Raw genomic sequence first — 26,413 nt, forward strand, 5'->3', positions numbered from 1 at the left:
CCCGCCTCCAAGCTCCACCCCGTGCCGGACGATTGGCGGAGGCGGCTGGGAGGGGAACAGCTGAGGACAGAGAACCCTTTCACAAATGCAACACGATTCGATGAGTATTTTAAAAACAGTGGTATTTTAAGAACAAGTAGTCAATTTCTACAGGCAACACTAAATAGAAATGGTCTGCGCAGCAGCAGCAACAAACAAACAATGGCTCGCCCCCAGCGCTACACTCCCATTTAATGCCCTGCCCCGCCTCCAAGCTCCACCCCGTGCTGGTCGATTGGCTAAGGCCGCTGGGAGGGGAACAGCTAAGGACAGAGAACCCTTTCACAAATGCATCGCGATTCGGGGAACAGCTAAGGACAGAGAACCCTTTCACAAATGCATCGCGATTCGGGTGAGTATTTTAAAAACAGTGGTATTTTAAGAACAAGTAGTCAATTTCTACAGGCAACACTAAATAGAAATGGTCCGCGCGGTAGCAGCAACAAACAAACAATTGCTTGCCCCCAGCGCTACACTCCCATTTAATGCCCGGCCCGCCTCCAAGCCTCACACCGTGCCGACCGATTGGCTGAGGCAGCTGGGAGGGAAACAGCTAAGGACAGAGAACCCTTTCACCAATGCAACGCGATTCTGGTGAGTATTTTAAAAACAGTGGTATTTTAAGAACAAGTTGGATGGAGCGTGGAAGCGCTTTGCTGTGCTGGCGATAGCAGCAATTGGGACTGCAAATGCCTTAGTTCTTCTTAGTAGATACAATCGCCAGATGTGGTCGGACATAGCTCCTTTACTGTCTCACTTGCCAAAAATTAAAAAAAAGAAGAGGCAGCCAACATAATCCAGGATGGCTTCAATGCGGCTTCTGAGTCCATCGATATAGCCATGGATATGTCGTTGCTTTCCTTTCTTCAGATGGCAGCGGCTGTAGCGCTGCGAAGACAGGGATGGCTTAAGGCTACTTCGTTCAAACCTGAAGTGCAAACTAAAATAATTTACATGCCTTATTACTGAGAAAATCTATTTGGTAAGCATATGGATGAAGCCCTTCAAGGCATCAAAGCCGATACTGATACAGCATGGGCTCTAGGATCTTTGCAACAAGGAAAGTTTCAATCCTTTCGTAGGAGAGGGTCAAGAGGACAATATACCCAGAGAACGGCATATCAATCTGGCAGATTTCAGCCTTACAATCAACAGCGATATCGCCAGTTCTCAAGTGGTCAGCAGGTTCACTCCTCAGGTCATCATATCAGCAACAGACAAGAGGAAAACCATCGGCAAGAGGCAAGGCTCAACAGTCTAATAGAAGACAGTGACTTCAGCAGTGCGCCCACCACCTGCCCAAACTCCAACGACCATTATCTAGCTCTATTCTACCAAACCTAGAAGTCCATTACAACGGACAAATGGGTTTTGGACATAATCCATCAGGGCCATACCCTGGAATTTATACAAAAGCCTCCACATCAACCTCCTATCCTCCGACAACAGCGCCACGTGTCCGCTCTTAAAATGGAAATTTTATGTCTCCTACAAAAGGAGGCAACGGAGGAAGTGCCACGTCATCAACAAGGGAAAGGTTTTTATTCGTATTTCTTTCTCATAAAGAAAAAGCTTACAGGGAAATGGAGGCAGGTAATGGACCTAAGAAGTTTGAACAAATGCATCAAAAAGATTTCATGTCGCATGTCATCCCTTCAAGAAATATTACTACTTCTTTGCCGAGGAGACTATCTAACATTCCTGGACCTCTTAGATGCTTATTTTCATATTCCAATCCACAGAAAACACAGAAAATGTCTTTGAATTGATATTGGCGCCCCGCCACCATAAAGCAAAGTCTTGCCATTCAGTCTGAAGTCAGCCCCAAGGGTTTTCAAGAAGTGTATGGCGCCAGTAGCAGCGCACTTAAGACTTCAAAGTCTTCAGGTCTTCCCGTACCTGGACGACTGGCTCATAAAAGGCAAGTCATTTCAGGAAACGCAGCTCTCTCTGCAGCGTTGCATGATCTCTTCAGTCATCTCGGTTTGAAAGTCAACATGGAAAAGTCATGTCTTCTCCCGTCTCAGTCTCTTCAGTTTCTAGGACCTATGCTTCACACAAAAGAAGCGAAAGCTTACCCTTCAGAAGAACAGGTTCAAAAGATTCTAAATCTGGCATCTCTTCTACGAAAAAAGCAGTTCACTTCAGTGAGAATCTACAAGTCATTGTTGGGAATGATGTCTTCTTGTTTCCCGTTGCTTCCCAATTGCAGGCTACATATGAGGCCTCTTCAAGAACTTCTGGACAAACAGTAGATCCAATCTCTAGGATTATAGCCCTGTCATGGTGGACAATCAGAAAACACTTAACAAAAGGTTTGATATTCGAGCCTCAGCATCACAGTTATGTAATGTTGACATACGCATCTCTGCAAGGTTGGGGGGCTTATCTACAAGACTTAGAAATTCAGGGTCATTGGTCAGAAAGAGAATTGCATCTTCACATCAACCTACTAGAGTTAAAGACAGTGTTCTTGGGATTACAAGCTTTCTACCCAAGATCAGAGGTTCCACAGTTCTAGTCAGGACCGACAGTACGACTACCATGTTTTACCTGCTAAACAAGGAGGTACAAGGTCGGAACTTCTCTCAAGACAAGCGCAGGAGATTTGGAGATGTTTACTTCTCCACATCATCTCGCTGCAAGTGCAGCACATTCCGGGAGTGAACAACTCGAGGACAGATGCTCTCAGTAGATCTCCAAGTGTCTCTCACGAATGGGAATTACATCAGGATTACCTTCTCCAAGTCTTCCACCTATGGGGAACTCCATCACTGGACCTTTTCACGATGGTTCACAACTCAAAATGCAAGCATTTTGCGAGCAGATTCCATCAGAAAGGATTGTGGGGCAATGCTCTCCAAATGTGCTGGACAGGAATGTTCGCTTATGCCTTTCCCCCATTCCCTCTAATTTCAAAAGTGATCCGGAAAATTAAATCAGAGCCGTGCCACTTGATTCTCATAGCTCCAGCTTGGCCGATGCAAGAGTGGTTCTCCGATCTCCTCAAGCTGTCAGTGGCACCCAGGATTCGGTTCCCACTCTCTCAGAATCTGATTTCCATGAACAAAGGCCAAATTCTTCATGCGAATTTGAAATCGCTCAATTTATCGGCATGGAACCTCATGAACATGAGTTTCAATCTTTGAATATTTCTCAAGAATGCAAAGAGATACTTTCCAAATCACGGGCGATCTCTACGAACAAAACCTATACGGCAAAATGGAAGAGGTTTTGTCAAAGGTGCGCTTCTCAAAATCTTCATCCTTTTAATATTTCTTCAGAACAAATCCTGCCATATCTTTTGCATCTAGCTTGAGCGAAATGTTCTCATGCTTCTATAAAGGTGCATTTGGCAGCTATCTCGAGATATAGAAGACATCCTGACTGTCCATCTCTCTGGTCTCAAAGAGTAATAAAGGAATTTCTCAAGGTACTTTTCAGGACATTTCCTCCAGTCCACCGTCCAACACTCTCATGGCAGCTGAAAACGGTTTTAGCACAACTCATGAAGTCTCCTTTTGAACCGATACATAAAACGGATTTGCAATTTCTGTCATGGAAAACGACCTTGCTTTTAGCTCTCACATCTGCGAGGAGAGTAAGTGAAATTCAGGCTTTCTCGATTTCTGAACCTTTTCTCCAATTTCATCCTGACAAGGTTGTCTTGAGGACAAATCCTAAATTCATTCCTAAGGTTCCATCCATATTTCATCTCAACGAACCTGTGGTACTGCCTACATTTTTTAAGGATCCTTCGTCGCCTGCGGAGCAGTCTCTACACTCTCTAGACGTCAAAAGATGTCTAAAGTTCTACATTGACAGGACGAAGTCGTTCAGAAAAATAAACCGGCTTTTTGTAGCTTTTTCTGGTCCAAGAAAAGGGTTGGCACTCTCAAGATCCAGTATTTCTAGATGGATTTCTTCGGCTATCTCTCTGTGCCATGACAAAGCCGGTAATCCTCTCCAATCCAGAGTACATGCACATTCGACCAGATAAATGGCAGCTTCTACAGCATTATTTGCAGGAGTGTCACTGCCAGACATTTGCCGAGCAGCAACGTGGAAAAATGTGCACACTTTTACTAGACACTATTGTCTAGAAACAGCATGGCGACATGATGCAGCAGTGGGACAAGCAGCTCGTTGCCATCTGTTTCATTGAGGTATTGGTCAAGATTTTATATTTATATGTATATATACATTTATATATCTATGTGTATGCATTAGCTTTCTTTCAAGGTTATGCTTTTGCTTTTTTGATACTCTGTTTGTTCAGCAGACATACTTTGTGTACATTTTAAGCACTACTCTAAGAGTCTGTTTATTTGTATGCAGAAATAGGAGCAGAGCCCACAGTCGGTGAGGTTCTCTCCTGAGCAACACATCTTCTATAAGTACTGCTCGGTAGTCTGATACAAGCATGTGAATCTATGAAAGATTCAATACTGGAGAAAAAAACTAGTTACTTACCTGTACACTATGGTTCTCCAGTATTATCTTTCATAGGTTCACATGCGACGCTCCCACCTCCCCGTTACTCAGGTAGACCTCTTATCTCTGGATACATCCTTGGCTCTTACTTGGGGCTAAAATCTGAGGTTTGATGGCTCTGCTGGGGAGTGTGATGTCAGGGCTGGCAGCTGATTGGCAGAGTTTTGGTCCAAATAATGAGGAGGTTTGGCATCCAAATATTATGGTCCCCTATGGGACTTTCTATGCAGTGTTTTACTCTATGATACTCATTCTGTTACAGTGAGACTCCCACCATGACAACGGGGAAGATACAAGCATGTGAATCTATGAAAGATAATACTGGAGAACCATAGTGTACAGGTAAGTAACTCGTTTTTTACTTCTCCAAAATACTCCAAATTGGCTAAGTTCTGGATCTCCAATGAGAGTTATAACTTATGTCCATGCAGATGCATTCTCAGATAAATAATTTAACAAAATAGCCTGTGACCCTCTTCCACCACAGTTGTGCAGAGGTAATTTATCCCACTGCTCGTTCAACTCCTATCCATACTTATAGCTACAAACCCTCCAGGTATGTACCTCCAAGTCCTTGGCAACTAAAGATGCTCCCACCAGGCAGGCCATTCACTCCACAGACTTAACCTAGTGCCTTGTTCTTAGATTTGCTCCCCTTAAGCTGCATTTCAGAGTCTGCAAATCCTAAGGTGGCATACCTCTCAAAGGCTATACCACCATGCATTGCTTCCTGGCTTTCTACATTCATGATGTCTTCTTAACATTAGACACCCAGGTGACAATCATGCAGAGTCAGAACGATGGGACCTGCTCTGCTCACAGTCGGTCCACCGCTCTGTTTGGTGTGAACATGAGGACAGGCTGCAGGTTTAGGTAAGTCAATAAGTCCTCTGGGGCTGAGGGGCACGAAGCCTCTCTAAAATAAGTGTAAATCGTGGCATATGATGAGGGACAAGCAGAAAAACTGAGGAGGATTGGGGCTTTTCCTAGGGGTGGAGATGGACTCATTTCTATGTTGTCAGGCATTTGTATTATGTCCTCCTAAGATTTATGCTCTGCCCATAGGTTCCATACTCATTATCCCATGGCCCCCACCCCTGCCATCTTCCACTCTTTAACCCCTCCCCATTGTAACCAGATCTCTGCACTCCTGAAACATCACCACTGTCAACAAATTACTTTTGCATTTTTATCACCCAGGGGCCAATTATGTTCTTGCGGGACCTTCCGGATCTCCCCCTGCTAGACTGGAAACAGACCCCTATCCTTTTAGATAATTTCACCTGCCCTCTTGGAACCTCGCCTTTTACTCATACTCCTGGGACCTAATCCATTTCCATCTATTTTCAGTGAGGTGGCATCAAACTCCTGCACAGGCTTTGCTGAGGACCTAATGAAGACCCTCCTGGGGACACAACCGCCACAAAATCTGGCCATGTTTGGCAATGCAAATCCAAGCAATTCCACTGATTGGACCACCCAGGTCATTTATGAGAACTGCAGCCAGGTAATATTAAAATGCGATGAATGAAGGAGAAAGGGGAGAGCAAGGGTGTAGATAAATGGAACTACAATACTGGCCATACCCTCTTGAAAAGCCATTCTAGTAAACTATTGAAAGTTGTGGACGACTAAGCTTTTGCTTCACTATTTACACAGCAACAAACGCATGTGTGTGTGTTATGTTTCACAAATTGCAGAGTGCATTATCACCCGGGAGGGTATCCTGCAACTGAAACCCTGTGTGTGTGTGTGTGTGTGTGTGTGTGTGTGTATATGAATGAGTGAGTGATCATGGGTTCTAGAATTCTGTGGTAGGCAATATGCACAAATTATGCAGTTTCACTTGGAGGTATGTTATTTCAGTCTCTCTGACCTCAACCCTGAAATATGAAGGAAGTGGCCCGATTAGGGTCACCGGGTAACTAATGACCACCTCTCAGCCTTCCATACCAAATGAAGAGTCGGTCAGACAGTAGAGAATACAAACCAATAACTGTTTATTCATATACACTCAGAGCGGAGCCCAGTCTGCCCAGTCACTAGGAGTGCTGCAGAGGGACTGAAATCAACAAGCATAGAGATACATTATGTACATTTCGTAACTGAGCTAAAACACGCCCACAGTGGAATTTTCCAAGCAGGTGCAGCTAAGCAGTCGAATATAGAAAAAAACAGTTTGAGCACTGGTATCTCACACAAAGTCACAAGGTCCAAGGTCCAAGGTTGTTCCATTCGGGCCTGCCATCAGACAAGTGGGAGAGGGCCTTTAGCTAGTGAGAACGGTATGCACTAACTGTAACAATGTACTCATTACGGGAACAGGCCTACATGGCAGAAAACAAAACTTATAGTGGAGCATTTCTCCGAATTAAACTAGATCAGTTTCCAACGGCTTAACATGGCGCCTACTAAGAAAATGGCGCAACGAATGCTAACTTACATTGGGCAATGCGCAAACATGAATATTCCTAGTTTAACAGACCCTCCTTTTAGCATGAGCTAGAACACTTTCTAACAACAACAGGGAAAGGAGGAAACCAGGAACAATAATAACAATAAATCCTTATGAGCATTCCATGTTTTCAGTATCGGGAAAGGAGACTGTAGGGAGGGAAGAAGTCTTGAAAATGCCCTCCTCTATATTCATGAGGTCCACTATTATTTTTTGTACCATAATTGCAACATTGGTATCATGAATCAATATTTTCCGTTAAGGGGTGAGAACAATAGGAGCAATAGAAGGAGAGGCACTGAATAAGAAACAATATCACAACCAGGTACATTACCTTTTCAAGAATCCAGCCCCAGCCACCAAAAAGAGATCAACTCCAATTTCCACTTACCATTCCCTTGACATTCTCGAGGATGTCTAGAATATGCTTGGTAATATTCTTTTCCATATTCTTGATCCTGACCACACACTGGTCTCCCACTACCGTGCATACACCACCACTCTTGGCTAAGATAAAATCAAATGTGTATTTAGTCTGCTCTGAATGTATTTGAATATTTTCCAACTGAGTGGTGATGTCGCGTAAAGCTGCTACCGTAGTATTATATAAAATTTGCAACTTGCACCCAAAATATTCTCTAGCTTTTTCACACATGGCCATTGAAGTACCACCCAAAGTGAAAATGGAAGAAAGGATGTATTCAAAAGTGATCCCATTACAATAATTATTGACCTCTATATCAGTCACTTCCTCACAAAATTCCTTGGTCAAAGACCTTTTACACCAGTGGACATTAGGCTTAGCATATTTACAAGGCACACCTAAAGGCAACACCATCCCGAAAGCCACATCATCTGTACCATTACCCACGTTGGAATATATACAGTTAGACAAAAAGTAAAACCTCAGGTGTGCATCAATCGGTCCTTTCCTAATCTACTGCAGCATATCTAGTGTTCATTCCGAAAGTACTTGAATCATTCACTAAAGGGATCGTATTTTTGTACAACACTATTCCAGAACAATTGATATACAAAGAAGTGTCTGTGTTATTCAGGATAGGGCAACAAGCAGAATAATAACCAGCCTCCCGGGCGACTATCAATTCCTTGTAATGCCAGCCCACCAAAGTGACGTTCTATGCATCCCTATAAAAATTGTCACAATATGTATTATTATCACAACCTGGATAGCCCAATCCCAATGGTTTTTATAAAATATAAGCAAGGTCCTGGACAGCCAAAACCAAAAACTCGCTTCACTTCTGTAAATTACGGTGGATGAGAATATATGTATAATTTATACGTGACGATGGATATGCAGTCATAAACTAGAGACCGTTTCAGTGGGGTAGCAATCTGTCACTTCTCCAAAGAATCTTTTGTGTGTATATCTAGAAATATATTACTCAGGCTGTCCTTTTCTTTCTTGTATGAGGAATAACCTTTCCCTTGCTATGTAAAGGTACATCCTGATCATTTCCCAAAGCCCATGACACCCCACACAACATTATTAGCAATAAAACCACAAGAGCAACACACGTTACTTTCTGTTCACATGTCCACACCATATTATGTTGAGCAACAAGAATCACTGGCTGGTCTTACTTCATAGCCGGTCTACCAGAGGGATGCATAACGGATGATAAAGAGGGGATCAAAATGCGAGTAAAAATATACAAGTTCCCAGTGTCCATCAGAGCATCACTGGTACAGGCTCCTATTGTCCATCGATACGTTGGCGCTCTTGAGCACCAGCGGTGGAACTTGCTCTGTCCTAAGCTCTTATCCCACGTCAATCAAGATGGTATACCTTCAGGGTATACTTCGATCTTCCCTATCTAATGTTCAAACAACTAGAATAAAGTAAGCAGAAATCTTTCACTAACCTCAACTAATTCCGTTGGTACTATAACTCAGTACAACCTGTTTTACACAGTCAATTCCTTATCTCTTTTCTCCTTAGATGTAGTTTTCCTCAACAGAGGGTTCAAATTGTACCTGGTAGCCCTAGGTACCATGTGATCAGTGAACAAAGGCTCTTGGATAGCTCGAATTTCTGGAGGAGCAACCTCTTCAACACATCCTCATTCTCTTTATCGGTCGGTGTCTACGTTAGCTGGGCATCGCTGAACTGGACATCTGTTCGCACTCCGTTTCCCCAGTTCCGTCTTTGACCCACCTGTCATAGGGTAATGGTAAGGAAATCCTCCGACAGTGGGACGCATGGACCCAATTCTTACGGCCAGCAACCCTCACAGCAGGCAGCTTTGCTAATAAAACCTGCTCAAGACCCTTCCCGCGTGGCTCCAAACTTTTCTTCCATTGAAAGTTGCGCAACACAATGAAGTTACCGGGCTGGATATCCTGGCAGGGTCCTTCTGCTGTGTAAGGTAGGGGCTCTTGCACCTGTTGGTGAATAGAACGTAAACTTTCTGTTAACTGGCCAAGGTAATCGAGCAATACAGGGTACTCAATACCAGAAAACCTATGAGGAGCCGGGATGCCCCAGACAATACCGGGCTCACAAACACGACCTCGTAAGGAGACAATCCTGTCCTAGAATGTGCTGTTGTTCTTCTTGACTAAAGAGCTAATTGTAAGGCATCTGGCCACTTTAACATTGTGGTCTTCTGAATTTTTGCCAATTTCAGTTTGAGAGTACCATTGTACTTCTCAACCAAACCAATGACTGTGGATGATTGGCAGCATGGAATTTTTGCTTTACATGGAGACCCTCACAAATCAATTGAATCACTTATGTTGTTACTCCAGATAACTTGTGGCAAGCCGGAACGAGGCAAGAACTCCTTCAGGAGTGCCTTTGCAGGAGTACCTTTGCAGCCGTATTGGCTGTATTGTCTTTAGTGGGGTAAGCCCCAACCAATTTACTAAATGCACATACAACCACCAAAACATACTTAAGACTATTGCATCTCTCTAACTCTAAATAGTCTATCTGAAGGACTTCAAAAGGAAAAGTGGGTGGTGCAAAATTACCAGGTGGTGTCGGGGTACCCTTCCCTGGATTATGCATCATGCAGACCATGCAATATTTCATAAAATGCGCAGCTGCCTTGGAGATATTGTCATTCTGCCATACAGGGGCTACCAGCTTACAAATGCCCTTGTCACTAATGTAAGCTGAACCATGTGCCATAATAACCACAGGAAGAACATATGCATATGGCAATAGCCATCACTGTTTCCCTGATTTATGGATCCAACATCCTTCCTCATTAAACTGTCCTGTACTTGCCATTTCACTAATTCTTCCACAGTGGCATCACTTTGTATCTCCTTTACACTTTCAAGGGTATTTTCGAACATGACAACTTCAGGGACCCACTTAGCTGGACCTGCTACAAACATACGTTTCATCTTTGTTAGGGCTGTTTCCTTAGCAGTCTGTTCTGCAAAAGCATTTTCTCTGCCCACGTCATCAGTACGGCTAGGCGGGATTGGCGTAACCCCACTACGCAGAGTTATGAAAAAACTTTGTGGAAAACAAGCGTACGTCCTGAGGGCCCGTGTGCCCGGGACAGGCTTTCCTTGTGCCCTGGCTGGCTCCCCGATCTCCCCAGCCTGGCTGGGTTGAGAAGCAGGGACCGGCTCTGGGGCCTGGGTTTCGGTCAGGGCCTGGGAGCCCCCCTCCTGCGGCCTGCCAACGGTCCATCTGCCCGGGACAAGAGTCCCTGGGGCAGAGCCCCGGAGCCCTGCAAGGGCAGGCAGTAGCCCTACCGCTATGACTCGGCTCAGTCAGATGGGCGTCCTTTCAGTCGCAGCCATCTGGTCGCAACTTCCCCTCGGCCATCTGGTCGCACGCAATGCTTTTCCAATGGGGCGACCAGATGGCCGGCTGCCCTCGAAGTCTCGATGGGGGCTCATTTGCCTCCCCGATCAGGGTCCCATCCGTCACTCAGTGTGCACGGGTTACCAGACAAGGGGGTAGCTTTCCTCCGGATTACTAGGGGAAGGGTATGTCGGAACACCCCTCCCGGCTGGCGGTACTTTGCCGTTGACCAGATGGGCTATGCTCGGACAACACCTCTCCTCCGTCCCGGGACTCCCTCCTCCCGCCCACGGCGTGGCAAAGTGCCCGGGATGGGCTCCACGGGTCCTAGGTTATCCTCCCCCAGGCGTCCGGGCCCAAGAGCTCCGGCGGTCCTCCCCGTGCCGGAGGCCCAGCCGGGGTCCACAAGTCACCCAGGAAGCGGAGCCCCCAAGCCCTGCAAGGGCAGGTGGGAGCCCAACTGCGAAGGCTCAGGCGGGCAGATGGGCATCCTTTCTGCCCTGGCCATCTGGTTGCACCTATCCCCTCTGCCATCTGGTCACATTCTTTCCAATGGGGCGACCAGATGGCTGGGCTGGCCTGGAAGTCCCGATGGGGGCTCATTTGCCTCCCTAATCCCAGCCAGGGCTCCAGGAGGCCAGGCGGGTCCGCGCCTAGTGTCCCCTGAGTCTCTCGGTGCACACGGGTTCCCAGAAAGAGGGGTAGCCTTCCTCCGTATTACTTGGGGCAGGGTATGCCGGAACACCCCTCCCAGGCTGGCGGTTCTCTGCCGGGGACCAGATGGGCTATGACCGGACAACACCTCGCCTCCGTCCGGGGCTCCTCCTTCCGGCCCGTGGCGTGGCAAAGTGCCCGGAATGGGCTCCATTGGTCCTGGGCAGTCCTCCCCCAGGCGTCCGGGCCTGAGAGCTCCGGCGGTCCACCCTGTGCCTGAGGCCCAGCCGGGGTCTCCGAGCCCTGCAAGGACAGGCGGGAGCCCAAGTGCGAAGGCTCTGGATTGGCAGATGGGAAGCCTTTCGGTCCCGACCATCTGATGGCACTTTTCCCCTCCGCCATCTGATCGTACGCAACGCTTTCTAATAGGGCGACCAGATAGCGGGGCTGCCCTGGAAGTCCCAATGAGGGCGCATTTGCCTCCCTGATCCCAGCCAGTTCTCCAGGAGGTCGGGCGGGTCGGTGCCTAGGGTCTCCCGATTCGCTGTGCGCACGGGTTCCCTGAAAGAGGGGTAGCCTTCCTCCGGATTACTAGGGGCAGGGTATGCCGGGACACCCCTCTCGGGTTGGCGGTTCCCAGATGGGCTGGGCCCGGCCAACACCTCCCAGGCATCCGGGGCTCCCTCCTCCAGCCAGCGGCGTGGCAAAGTGCCCAGGACGTGCTCCATGGGTCCCGGGCAGTCCTCCCCCGGGCATCGGGGCCCGAGAGCTCTGGCGGTCCACCCCTGCCTGAAACCCAGCCGGGGTCTCCGAGCCCCCTGGAAAGCTGTGTCCCCGAGCCCTGCAAGGACAGGTGGGAGCCCAGCCACGAAGGCTCGGGCGGGCTGATGGTAAGCCTTTCAGTCCCAGCCATCTGGTCGCACCTTTCTCCTCGGCCACCTGGCCGCATGCAATGCTTTCCAATGGGCGACCAGATGGCCGGGCTGCACTTGAAGTCCCGATGAGGGCTCATTTCCCTCTCCAATCCCAGCCAGGGCTCCAGAAGGTCGGGCGCATCTGCGCCTAGGGTCCCCTGAGTCTTGTGATGCGCACGGGTTATCAGAAAGGGGGGTAGCCTTCCTCCGGATTACTAGGGACAGGGTACTCCGGAACTCCTTTCGTCCAAGTGGTCCTCAGCGGGCAGCTGGATGGGCCAGGACGCTGCCCCAGCCCGGGGTCTGTCCCCGGGCCTACCGCATGGCAGCCTGCCGCGGATTGGGTCCTGTGGGAATGGGAACCTCCCCCTGCTTTGTAGTGTTCAGGGGCTGCCAGGGGCACCGGGGAGGGTGGCCTCCCCACCCCGGGCTCTGTCCTTGGTCCTGGTGCATGGCAGGGTGCCCGGGACGGCGTCCCGTGGGCCCGGGGAGGCTTTCCCTGCGCCTCCGGGCCTGGGAGCCCTGGGTGGTCCAGGGGCCCACAAACAACAAACAAGGGGATGCTAAGGGTCTCTACTATACTGTGGAGAAAACACTCAATTGTAGTGTATGGAAAAGAAAGAAAGACCAGAGGAGAGAGACACAGAGAAAAGTACCCATCAGCCCACCCGTGGGCGGAACCTCATCATCTGGGTTTGAGAATTATAAACTGGTATCCACTAGACATCTCCTGGGATATTTTTCCAAGGGATGCCTGTATGGGATCCTCCAGTGAGATGGACAGCCAGCAGATTATGTTAGTGGGCTGAGGGGAAGAGAAAAGGGGGTCGCAGTGCTCAAAATGTGAAGAATAATGTTAAAAATACCTGTTATGATGACAAAAAACAACTTTATTGGAGGTGACCATCATAACGGCATGATTAAAAAGCAGATTGAGGATAGTATGTAAAGAATTACTATCAGTTGAAGATGTTAATTGGTCAACATGTTTCAGCCTCCACAGGCTTTCATCAGGACCTATGCTATACACTACTGCAACAGTGTATCAAAAAGTGCCAAAGTACCAAAGTGAAAATAATGTAGACCTACCGGTAAACTTTTACTCTATGGTTGTCTCATATTTACTGTGACAAGCACTATTCTTCAGTCTGCCAGTACACTGTTGTAGGCTTCTCTCAGTAACTATTGTTTCCTGTTCTTGTATCTTCCATACTGTTCAGGTTTCATTCCTTTATTACCCGGGTTCCTTTACTCTTGAATTGGAGTACTTTATAAACTCCTTCACTGGCGAAGACTCTTTTTAGGTCTCGCCTGAGGAGCTTCTAGTAAGGACTTCCATCTGGCACATCTTTTCCTTGTGATGTTTTTTTTCCAGCCACGCATTTGATTGCCATTTGCGTAAGGCTTTCACAAAAGAAAGCATGCAACTGGCCAAAGGCTCGGGTATGTCCCACCTTCTCTTTAAATGTTTTCTGCCATAGCTATGGTTCTCAGGAGCAAGCAGGGGCGCACAGTCTGCTATCTGGCTGCTGGTCGCTCCCGAGCTCCCTAGGACTGCACTCCTCCCCTCCCACTCCATCATGCCATGCCGTGTCACATGATACTTCTGTTGCGGCTGCTGCTCGCTCCCGGTCTTGTTTCAAGCTCATGCCACTCTCTCTCATATCCACTTTGATCCTTGTTTAACTTTCATATTCATATTCATGTTATGTTATGTTATGTTATAGAATTTATAGAGCGCTCAGCTGCCGCAGCAAAGTGGCGTCCCGGCGCTATAATGGACAAAATAACACAACCAGAAGAGGGAAATAGCCAGAATCAAGATTAGGGTAATGGAAACAGAAAAGTCTTGATAGCTCTTTGAAAAGACAGTATGTCAGATATGGCACGGATGTCAACAGGTAGTGTGTTCCAGAGACTCGCTGCCAGAACGCCAAAGGAGCGACCTCCCACTCTGGCCTTCCTGAAGCGAGGAACACAGGCCAGAAATTGACCCGTTGAGCGTAGTACTCTAGCAGGGGTGTAGTAGGTAATTGCCTGTGCCAGAATAGGAGGTGAAGAGGCCTTTAGGATCTTAAAGGTCAGGCACAGAGCTTTGAACTTGATCCTCTGTCCGACAGGCAAGCAATGAAGATCGTGGATGGTGCGACTGACGGAGCAGAATTTGGGCAGGCCTACTAGCATTCTGGCGGCTGCATTTTGCACACGCTGAAGGCGTGTTAATTCAGCTTGGTTAACGCCCAAAAGAAGCGAACTGGCATAATCCAACCTAGAGAGTACTGTAGCTTGGACAATGAGTTGTCTAGTTGGGTCTTCGAAAAATTTTATAATAGGTCTGAGGCTCTGCAAAACCCCGAAACAGGTGCCAGCAACTCTTTTGGTATGGGGGATGAAAGTAAGGTTGGAATCAATCCAGACCCCGAGGTTCTTAGCCTCAGTCACAGGAGTGGGGGCTTGGCCTAGCTCCGGTGGCCACCAGTGGTCTCCCCAAAGATGAGCCTGTTTACCCAGAACTAGGACCTCTGTTTTTGATGCATTAAGTTGGAGACAGTTCTTCGTCATCCAACTGGCCACCTCCTTTAGGGCTTTCTGAAATTTCGGGGCTTCAACCGCAGGGTCCCCATTTAGTACAACCGCTAGCTGGGTGTCGTCGGCGTACGACACCATGGTTAAACCACAGTTTTTTGCAATGGTGGCTAGCGGCTGCACGTATAAATTAAAAAGAGTCGGGCTGAGTGCCGAGCCCTGCGGGACCCCTTGGGAGATATTGCGTGAGGCAGATTCAAATGGGGGGGTGGAGACTTTAAAGGTGCGTCCAGATAAAAAGGAACGAAACCATTCTAGTGCGGTATTCTCCACACCGGCCTCTTGTAGTTGCTGAAGAAGGATGGGATGGGAGACAGTGTCGAAAGCGTCACTGAGATCCAACAGGATCAGTGACGCCGTCTGTCCTGCGTCTATCAACTTCCGCAAATGCTCCACCATGGCCAACAAAGCAGTTTCCGTGCTATGGCCTGCACGGAAACCATTCTGGGATGGATCTAGAATGCCTGAGTTTTGAAGATGGTTAGACAGGATTTTGTTGGCATGTGCCTCCGCAAGTTTGGATACCCATGGGAGGAGGGAGATGGGTCGATAATGTTCAGGCTTTGAAGGGTCCAAGGTGGGCTTTTTTAAAATAGGGATAACCGTAGCTTGTTTCCATTTACTGGGAACAGTCCCGGACTCAAAGGATAGCCCAATTAGATTGAGCACAGGAGGCAAACAAATCTCGGTGGATTCATTGAATTGTGCAGGTCTTAAGGGGTCAGCAGGTCAGCCTGATTTAACTTTTATAGTAAGGGCTTTAAACTCTTCCTGAGATGGCTTAGGTATAAGCGAGAGAGATCTAGTGATCGTGGGATTGCTTCCTAAGTTGGTTATATGTACAGTTTGTAGGGGAAATGATCGATAGATCGCCTCGACTTTTTCTACAAAGAAGGCCGCTAGCGTTTCGCAGTGATTCAAGGAGCGTTTTTCTATTGCCGCCGTTTTCTTGCTGATAAGATCTTTACAGACCTTAAAGATGAGTTTTGTCGGATTAGGGCTATTCTTAAACTCCTCGGAGTAGAACGTGGCTCGATCTTTACATATAGCTCGATGGTATGCTTTAATACTAGTCAAGTAAGTCTGCTTGAGGTCGGGATCATAAGACTTACGCCAGGTTCTTTCTGCTCGTTTGCAGGCAGTCTTAAGAAGCCTAAGGAAGTTATTGTACCACGGGCTAGAAGGACCAGGTCGAACTTTGCTCCATCTAGCAGGAATTAGGGAGTCGAAGGCTAGGGTCAGCCACTCACAGAAGTGGTCATATCCCAGCGAGGCATCTTTAGGAGGGTCAAGGGGATGCGATGACATAAACTGATGGAAGTCGGCCAATCTCAATTTTCTCCAAGGCCGCTTAAAGATCGGTGGAGTGGTGTTCTTAAAAGGAGGGATGTTGCATATTAGCTGAACTTCTATTAGGTGGTGATCTGTCCAGGCCATGGGTCTGGGTGGGAGAGTGGTAACATTGTGAAGATTCGTCAGAAAGGGATCGAGGATATGCCCGCCCACATGAGTCTGACGATTAATAAGCTGATACAGCTGTAGGGCCTCAAGATCTGCAAGGAAACTACTAGCGGTAGTGGAGAGTGGAGTATCTAAGTGAAGGTTGAGATCACCTATGATGCTAATGTTAGCTGATCTAAGGGCCAGCGAGGAGACAACCTCGGGAAGGGCGAGCCGGAAGGCGGCGTCCGGGCCAGGGGGTCTGTAGATGAGTAATCCAGAGATGGTAAGGTGAGGATTTATAGAAATTGCAAAATGGGCACTTTCACAACCAGCTATGGGAATGGTCTTCCATGAGCATGGGTAGCATGATCTAGTTACAGCCACAATTCCGCCACCTCGTGAGTTGCGGTTCAAAGTATAATTGACATATTCATCAGGAAGCGCAAGGTTAATAGCTGCTGTGGCATCGTCATGAAGGCATGTTTCTGTTAAAAAGAAAATGTCAGGCTGTTCGTCTGTAAGTATAGTAAAGACATCTAAGTGGTGGCAGACCAAGGATCTAACATTAAGATGTAGTATTTTAAGTGTAATCTGTTGGCTGGTAACAGTAGGGGGGTTCACACTTAGGGTTGCAATGGGTAGGGGCAGCGGAAGTTCAAAAGAGCATGTAGGGCATTGGACAGGCCCACAGAGGGGGTCAAGAGCTCCATGAGCACAAGAGCTTACCTTGGGACGGAGACCAGTGAGGAAATCACTGGATAGCATAGTGGGGAATGTCCAGGGAGCCCTGCCCTAGCCCTGCCTTAGCGCTGACGAGCACAGACGGGCATGACTCTGGCTTGACTCCGGCGCGACTATGGCGCGCCCGCTGTACGCGTCCGATGCGCGGAGCAATGGCCGTTTATTTTTATAGTCAAGCCTCTCGCCACCAGGGAGGCTAACCCTATCAAAGATGGCGGCCGCCGTCTCTTCGACCGTGCCCCGATGAGTCAGCCCTGAATCGGCTGGTCACCCAGGGGAGGAGGCAGAGGAGCGAAAATGCAGCGCTCAATCCAGTGAGTTTTGTCAAGATTTAAAATTAGGCTAAAAGCGGTAGTGCCTCCACCCCTCAGTTGGTGGAGACAAGCAGCGCGATAATTCCGCCCGTGCAGGCGGGGGGGGGGAGGATGGGGGGGGGGGGGTAGGACACAAAGGATAAACACAGGAGCAAAGTAAAATCAGCTTTCAAGAGTTAAAAGAAGTAGCAGCCCGGCTCAAGCCTCAGGCATCAATGGAAGTGTTTCCTCGCGAGCAAGTCCTACTGCTATTTTTATAGTCAAGCCTCTCGCCACCAGGGAGGCTAGCCCTATCAAAGATGGCCGCCGCTGTCTCTTTGACCGTGCCCCCGATGAGTCAGCCCTGAATCGGCTGGTCACCCAGGGGAGGAGGCAGAGGAGCGAAAATGCAGCGCTCAATCCAGTGAGTTTTGTCAAGATTTAAAATTAGGCTAAAAGCGGTAGTGCCTCCACCCTCAGTCGGTGGAGACAAGCAGCGCGATAATTCCGCGCGTGCAGGCGGGGGGGGGGTAGGACACAAAGGATAAACACAGGAGCAAAGTAAAATCAGCTTTCAAGAGTTAAAAGAAGTAGCAGCCCGGCTCAAGCCTCAGGCATCAATGGAAGGTAGGCTTTCTTCTTTAGTAGTTTCATCCTTTGGGGTCAGTGAAGGTGGACACTTATCTTTGGCGGTTGTGGCCCTCGAGGTCGATGTGGGCAAATATTAATTTTCTGCAGCAGAAGCCGAACCAACAGTTCCTCTTCACTTTCAGTTTATTGACAGTTTGATGTTGTGCTAGATTGACTAACTGGCCCCTGTTCTGCACATTTAAGACTGAAAACCTTGGCCGTCATTTCTTCGTTTACTGTAGTCTTCTGTTCCATGATTACGGCAACTTCGGAGCATGAGGTGCACTGCCCAGCTGTCATTATCTTACATTTTGTTTCAACTTCTCTCCTGTCTTTTATCTGTTCCACACAGATGACCATTTCCTTCCTCACTCGTCTTTTATTATTCTCTCCCTCTCCAATGCACCGTCCGATGTTGCCTCAGTCCCTGCCCACTCTCTTCCTTCCCGTCTCTCTCTCCCACCACCACCACCACCGCCTGCAGTATTTCCGCACTCGCTCTTATGCCCAGCCAGAGTCTGGGGGGCTGGGGCCGGATGGTTCCCTGGGCTCTGACCGAGGATGCCGAGGCCTGTGGTCTCGCCGAGGCCAGGGGTCCGAGCCCGCATTCATCTGCTCGTAGTGGGCCCAGCATAGTCACAGTGAGTCCTGCATTGCTGGCCAGTAACTCTGCTCATCTGGCTGAGGGTGGGTGACTGAGTGACTCACATCACGCAGACCTGAGTCACGGCGCGCGCTGCTCCCTATTTACTGAACAAGTGCACAGCAACCACAGCTTCATCCAATCCCAGTTTATTGATCAGGACACACCCACCATTGGCTTGGGCAAGTTTATTTTAAGATTGCTTCCGATTTTCCGAGTAGGTCAACAAATACAGTTGATGGAAATTACGCATTTTTGGGGGAAATCATATAATTTGGAATTAGCAAGGGTGTTCAAAAGTATCCTTGCTTCAGTATGGAGTGCAATCAGGGGTGTCAGTAGCCCCTCCAACATCTATAAAGTGGACATTCTGGGTCCATGAACCCTATCAAACTCTGTTGACCAATCGATAGAGGTGGTGTTAATTGACTGGCTCTTTAAGTATATGTATTTCTGAAGGACTTCTTAAAATTAAACACAAAGACACACAGATAGGCTCCAGCATATGTGCGCGCAGGTTAGCCCAGGTAGTTCCGAGACCTGAGGTTGAGAGTTGTTCCTATATACTTTATATAGAGTGAATCTTCAACACCAGCAACACTGTCAAAAAATCACCTCAGATGCCTGCACATAAATTGAAAGGGTTTGTGTCAGCCCTCTGCATAGGGTGACCAGATTCTCAAAACAAACAAGCATTAACATAGCCAATAGGTCTCCTTTGGGACCTGCTGCATAACTAAATACTTATAAGGTCCCAAAGGCGAGACCTATTGGCTATGCCAATGCTTGTTCTCTTCATGCTTTCTAACTCTGCACAATGATGTCACTCTCCCAAGTGTTTCCTTTGTGTTATCAGTAATCTCGACTTATTACAATTGTATATGATTTGAGTGTTCAAATTGAATATTTGTGGTTACCTCATGAACATCGTCAAGTGTTTGGCCTCCCTTTTATAGGATGATTCGTTGTAACAGCGCTATTCTTGCCCCTGTTTGGTTCCCTGGAAAATGTGCTAACATTTTTGGTTTTGCTGACCTGTATAAAAATGTAAGTTAATACCTTTTTTAAGGGTTGCTTTACTTTTAGAATAATACATTTAGCTGGAATGCTTTAATATGTGCTAGACGTTGCTTCTATTTCTACCCCTTTCTTGCCTTCCTTTCTTTTAGGACTTGCAAGTTGTCTGAACAATTTGAAATACTCCAATTGTCTCATCTCCCCTTTTCTGAATCATTTTGTCCACCATAAGCGTGGAAGGGTATACTCAGATGTGAGTCCCTTGCTCATTGCACCATCAGGATTCAAGCAAGCCGGGCCGACGACGGCTGAAATGCCAGAAACCGGTCCCCGGAAGCTTGTTTCCTTCCCAGTATAAGAATTGGCTTGGTAGTTTGGTTTGCCCTGTTCCCATCATGCACTGGGACAGGAATAGACTAATTTGCATGTAGCCAGGTTCTGAGCTGGGATGGTGCAGTGAGCTAAAAAAAGGTGATGGATCAAGCCCTGATCTTTGGACTGGGTAAGAGTGGTCTGCTTAATTCAGACACTCTGTTCATCACCACCCCCTTTTCTGAATCATGATTCGTTGTAACAGCGCTATTCTTGCCCCTGTTTGGTTCCCTGGAAAATGTGCTAACATTTTTGGTTTTGCTGACCTGTATAGAAATGTAAGTTAATACCTTTTTTTAAGGGTTGCTTTACTTTTAGATTAATACATTTAGCTGGAATGCTTTAATATGTGCTAGACGTTGCTTCTATTTCTACCCCTTTCTTGCCTTCCTTTCTTTTAGGACTTGCAAGTTGTCTTGAACAATTTGAAATACTCCAATTGTCTCATCTCCTCAACTCATTCTTTATGGCTCTTGTGGTTAAGGAACTCAATCTGGTAGTCAAAGATCACCTTACAGTGTTATTAGAGACAAATTAATCGTGTTCAATGTGATCAATGTCAGAGATCTTTAAGAAAGAAATGTTTCTAATATTTGGAAACAAAAGAGAAAGGAATGTGAGTGACCAAGCCTTTTTGCCTCTGTTCTCAAAGATTTTTTTCACAATGTGTGAAAGCTCTAGCTTAAAGAAAGGCACAAATTACTAACATCTTGCAGTGTGTGGCTGGTAAGACGTCAATAAACTAAAATGTGGCCCAAAATTATTCTGAGATTAGAAAAAAGCCAGACCCTTGCTAGGTACCTTTACTGTCTACAAAAGGCTCTGCACTTCAAACTGTAGGTAACAGCCCTGTCTGCCAGAGGCTTCTTGGAGCCATTGTAGACACCTACCTCTGTACTCATTCGAAGTAAATTCAGTTTGGCCTCTACGACTGTCTTGTGAATTTTCAGAGAGCCTGTATCATTGAAGCATTTATGCTTTGCTGGCTAAGAGGCTGTGAGGAAAGCTGGTGTGAATTATGTGGTCATGAATATTACTGTAAACTTTGAATTGTGCCAGCGATTCTTCAATAAATTATTCAGCAGCCATACTGTCCTGACACTAGCATTCAGTATTGCATCTCAGATGTAGCAGAGCGGTCACAACAGATGCAAGCATTACTTCTCGTAAGGGATTTCCATTTATAGTCATGAGTCCCGTGAGTTCATTAGTAGCCGGGCCAGCCCTGAGTCCCCGCCCGCGTCTGTGTGATCAGGGAAGTTTGTTCGGAAGAGAAACTAAAGTTTCCGAGGCAGGGAGGGGACGCCATGGGCTGTACTCTGGCCGCGCCCCGGACTGGAGCCAGGTCTCTTTGGGATTAGTCGGGTGCAGGGGAGCTTCATCTGGACTCCCCACCCTGGTCTGGTTTCACATTTATTCACTGGTCTCAGTATGTTCCGCTTAGTCCAGGAGGCAGCGCTCTTACTACGACTGGAAGGTGTTACATACACTTTGCACACAAATCTTTACACTCGGGGCATTGACCCACTTATATAACGCTCTGTGGCTGAACCCTGTGACCAATAGGTTGTACATACATGATTTGGGTAGGCGCATTAACCCACCGTGGTTTCTCATTGGGATCAGAATCTCTCACTTTCCTTCAGAGAACAAAGGCATTCATCCAGTGGTGCATGTACCCGCTGAGTTTACTGACTGAAAGTACAATCTGTGATGCTTCTCTGCAGTACGTGAAGCCACAAGGACATCTGCCACCGATAACTAATCAAGCAACATCCCAGTGCCTGCCTATTTTACGCAGTTTTCATTCTTATCCCTTTTGGTTCATTTTACCTTTTTTTCTGTTTTTGATTTTCATTTCCTATGGTTTGCTCTTCCTCTTGTGCTTTCAATCTACGTTCTGCATCCCTTCATTTCTCAGGTTTTTGCTTTTCCTTCTCTTTGCATGTGCCACAATTGGTGGCAAGGCTAATTTGACCATATTCATCATAAATCTGGCGCTTCATCCTGACCCCACGAATCTTCAACGGAGCTCACAGGCACACCGGGAAAAGGGGGCCATACACGACGGGATGGTGACGCTGACAAATCAGACGGGACAAACAGGACACATCGGACGGGACAAACAGCTCACAGGACACAGGGAAACACAGAAAGCAAACACAAAAAAATCGGACAGGACATATCGGACGGGACAAACAGCTCACAGGACACAGGGAAACACAGAAAGCAAACACAAAACAACGTTCCAAATTTTTCGGATTGGGGGCGTGTTCGGTGTTCTCAGAATGGGCGTGGCCTAAAAGTGGAAAGAAGAACACCGAACACACCTCCAAATCCGACAAGGACAGAGCCTATTCGGAGGGACAGCTCTCTCCTCCAATGGCTGGCCTCCGTTTAGGAAGCCAGCCAATGGGAGAGAGGCAAAAACAGAGGCGGGACAAATAGTCCACACTAAGAAACATTAAATCTCGGTACTTCCGTTTCTGCCTTCGGCAGACCGGATATTACCTCGACCTAAAAAGGGGCTAGGAGAATTATCTATGTGCATAATTCCTTGATGTTTTAATATAACAACATAAATCTCTTTCACCAACCCTTTTTTGATAGAACATAAAGATGAAGGAAAGCAGGACAGAGTAGCCCTCTAGGCGTCGTTATACAAGTAAAAAATAGAGGCTGCACCTTTAAGAACCGAGGGACTGCCAGTATCCCATCATGCTGAGCTGGTGACAGTTGCTTCAGTTTCTTTTTCCGGTTCCTGCTGACAGAACCCTGGAGCATTGAGCTCGGCCAAATTTTGGCTTTTCTCTTCAAAATTCACAACTGAATTTTGGTGAGAATCTTTTCATTCAGCGTCTTTGGTCTCTCCCTGGCTTTTATTGCCTTTTTTCTGACAGAAATTAGAGGCTTTTTTTTTTTGTTTTTTTTTTTTTGGTGTAAGATTTTTATTGACAGTTATCATCAAAGTAACAGTAGTACATTTAGGCAGTAAGCATGTCGTAGGATAAGGCAACATTTTGTACTTCTACACAGCTATTCAGCCGACAACCCTCCGGTCCGGCAGCGAATGTTGAAGATGATATGATAGGTCATCAGGATATAGTATTCGGAGCCATGAAATCTTACGTTTTCAAGTCCATTTTTTTCATTTTTGTAAAAGAAAAACCAAACCAAACTCAATGGCTCATTTGTGTTGAATAGTCACAAAGCAACAAGAAAAAATGCTATCAGTAGAATATGCCGATCCCAATCACTCAGGTAAATACCCCTTCCTCCCCCAAGCAGCATGCAAAATGAAATCCCCAACAGCAAGGTACAGTTCCTATCCCACCCCAGAGCATCCTTCAAGTCAAGCAATCATTTCCCCCTCATCGTCCGAATCATCGTCATCATCTTCCTGCAGCGGTTCACACAGGTCCCCTCTATATCTATTCCACGCCTCCCATACCTTGTTCCATTTCTTTGGGTTCGCTCTCATTTTATATACAGTTCTTTCAGTTAGCATCAGTTTGTCCATGGTCTTGCACCACAATGCCAAAGTAGGTACTTCCGCCACCCCCCATCTTTGCGCCACATCACGCTTAGCCACCATTGTACCAATTGTGACCCACTGTTGTTGTCTAAGATTAAGGTCAGTACCCTCCCATATATTCAAGAGACAGAGGCGTGGCTCCGGCGTAAGGGAGGTATCAAGGGCCTGGGATATTGTGCGCATGACCTGTTGCCAATATCTGACAATGAGTGGGCAATCCCACAGCGTATGTAATAACGTGCCGTCCTCCCCGCATCCCCTGAGACAGTGAGGGGTCTCAGCCCTATGTATTCTATGTAGGGTGGTTCTCGTGTAATATACTCTGTGCAGTACTTTTAACTGTATGAGCCGGAACCTGGCCGACACCCCTGCCTCCCTTGGAGACGCCATAGCAGCATTCCAGTCCGTCTCATCCATAGCTCCTAACTCATTCTCCCACTTCTCTCGCAGTTTCTGCAGGGGGTCTGGGAGATTATTTAGTAGTTTGCGATATGTGAGTGAGGTGGCCCATGTCTGTAAAAAGTCCGTAAGAAGCCGGTCTTCCAGAGGTGAGGACTCCGGGACGGTGGTCCCTGGTTCCAACACCGCCAGCAGAGCGTGCCTGATTTGGATGTATCTGTATGTTTAAGTAGGGCCTAGGGCATACTGCTGTTGTAGTTGCGCAAAGGGAATCACCCCCGAGTACGTCCAAAGATCCCCCACCGATGAAATGCCTATATTATCCCACTGGGTGAATCCCTTGCTGGACCTGAGGCAGCCCAGTTTTTTGGTGTCCCAAAGCGGGGTAAGTTTCGTGATGACCCCCTTCCACTTCAGCCGAGTGAGCGCCCTGTACCATAAGGCAACTGTATGTTTAGTAGGGCCAATCAGGTCTTTGAGGAGACTCGGGTTATATAAAGGGGCTAACAGACTTTGCGTTCCCAGTTGGGCCCTATCAGCCAAATATGCCGGGTCGTCGTGCGGTGCGTGGAGCCATTGGTTGAGTACCTTGAGTTGAGATGCCCAGTAGTAAAGTTGTACATTTGGTAGCGCTATTCCCCCGTCGTACCAACCACGGTTAAGTTTGAGGTGAGCAATTCTCGGAGGACGCTCACCCCACAGCAGGGTAGTGACAACTGCGGTGACTTTATGGAAATAGGAGGGCGGAATTACATCTGGGGTATTTTCCAGAACATACAGGAGGCGTGGAAGTGCCATCATTTTAAATAGGGCAGCACGCCCCAAAAGCGTGAGTGGCAAGGATGACCAATGTCGGGCGTCTGCCTTCAGACGAAGGAGGGGAGGCACCAGGTTCCGGTCGTAGAATACGGCTGTGTCGCTGGTGACATGAATGCCCAAGTATTTGAAGGAGACATCAGTCAACACTAGAGGACAGTGTTCAGGGAGGACTGGCCTAGGGCCCTTCAGGACATAAAGGACCGATTTCGTCCAGTTAATAGTATAGCCGGAGGCCGAGCCATGCTTATCGCAAAGCGCCAGTAATATCGGAACACTCGATTCGGGGGCAGATAAGTAGACCAACATATCATCGGCATACAATGATACCCTATCTTCCCAGGCCTCCGTCCATTTAATACCTTTCAGTAGTGGCGTCTTTCTAATAACAATAGCGAGTGGTTCAAGGACCAGCGCGAACAGTAACGGGGATAGGGGGCAGCCCTGACGAGTCCCACGTGCCAGAGGAATCGCTCGTGAGATGTGGCCATTGGCCGCCACGTGGGCTACTGGGTCCGTATAGAGAAGTCGAACCCACAATAGAAATTTCGGTCCGAAGCCCATCCGGGTCAGAACTGCAAACAGGTAGTGCCACTCTACCATATCAAAAGCCATTCTGGCATCTAACGACAAAATGGCCGCCGGTTCTTTCAGTGAATGTGCTCGAGCCAGTGCGCCGTGCACTCTACGGAGATTTAATGCCGTACTCCTATGCGGCATAAAGCCCGATTGGTCCGGGTGGATCAGCTGGAAAAGATGCGGAGTCAGCCTAGTAGCAATCAATTTCGCCAAGATCTTTGCCTCTGCGTTAATGAGCGAGATCGGGCGATAAGACGTACAGTCCTCAGGAGGTCTGTCGGGCTTTGGAATAGCTACTATCGTCGCCAAGCGCTGGTCTAAAGGCAGCGTTCCGGTCTCTCGGCAGTTCTCAAACATGGCCAACAGTGGTGGGCCCAGTGCATCCGACATCGTTTGAAACCATTCGATCGGTATCCCGTTGGGGCCCAGCGCCCTACCTGTACGCAGCCCACCCATCGCCATACGGAGCTCCTCCACCGTGAGGTCCGCTTCCAGCTCAGTCACTGCCTCCGGCGACAGCGTCTCTACTTCTACACCCTGGAGAGCTAGCTCCGCCGCCTCTGCCGTAACTACCACCTCTGGAGTATACACCCCCTGGAAGCGGTCCGCTAAGAGGTCAACAATTTTGGGAGGGTGCGTGTGACATGTCCCTTCTCGGTCCCGCAATTGTAGAATGTGCCTGCCACCATCCCGTTTCTTGTCTAACCAGGCCAGTAGTTTATTGGCCTTATCGCCCACATCATAAACCCTACTCGCAGTCGACTCTATATGCTCTAACACCCGCCGACGGAGAAAGTCGTCATGCTTTTGCTGGCAGAGAGACAGTGTGTGTCGAGTGTCGTCCAACGGTACGTTCATATGAGCTGCATTAGCCTATTCTAACTGCAGTTCCAACTCTACCCGTTCCTGTTTTTGTTTACGTTTATGATCGGTTATAGCCGCGATCGCCTGGCCTCTCAACACTGTCTTATACGCCTCCCATAGTATCGTCGGGGAGGACACCGAGCCGG

General features: G+C 47.7%; 1 protein-coding gene across 1 annotated transcript in view; it reads left to right on the forward strand.

Moving 5' to 3' along the window:
* TCTN3 (tectonic family member 3) overlaps positions 1-26,413 on the forward strand; it is a 420,785-nt gene that overhangs the window by 345,168 nt on the left and 49,204 nt on the right. Inside the window, exons 11-12 of the mRNA XM_086932394.1 lie at positions 5,309-5,406; positions 5,884-6,040. Coding sequence (XP_086788520.1) covers positions 5,309-5,406; positions 5,884-6,040 — 255 coding nt within the window. The remainder of the gene's footprint in view (positions 1-5,308; positions 5,407-5,883; positions 6,041-26,413) is intronic.

The sequence above is a fragment of the Lissotriton vulgaris genome, chromosome 7, assembly GCF_964263255.1.
Source record: "Lissotriton vulgaris chromosome 7, aLisVul1.2, whole genome shotgun sequence".
Classification (NCBI taxonomy): Eukaryota; Metazoa; Chordata; class Amphibia; order Caudata; family Salamandridae; genus Lissotriton; species Lissotriton vulgaris.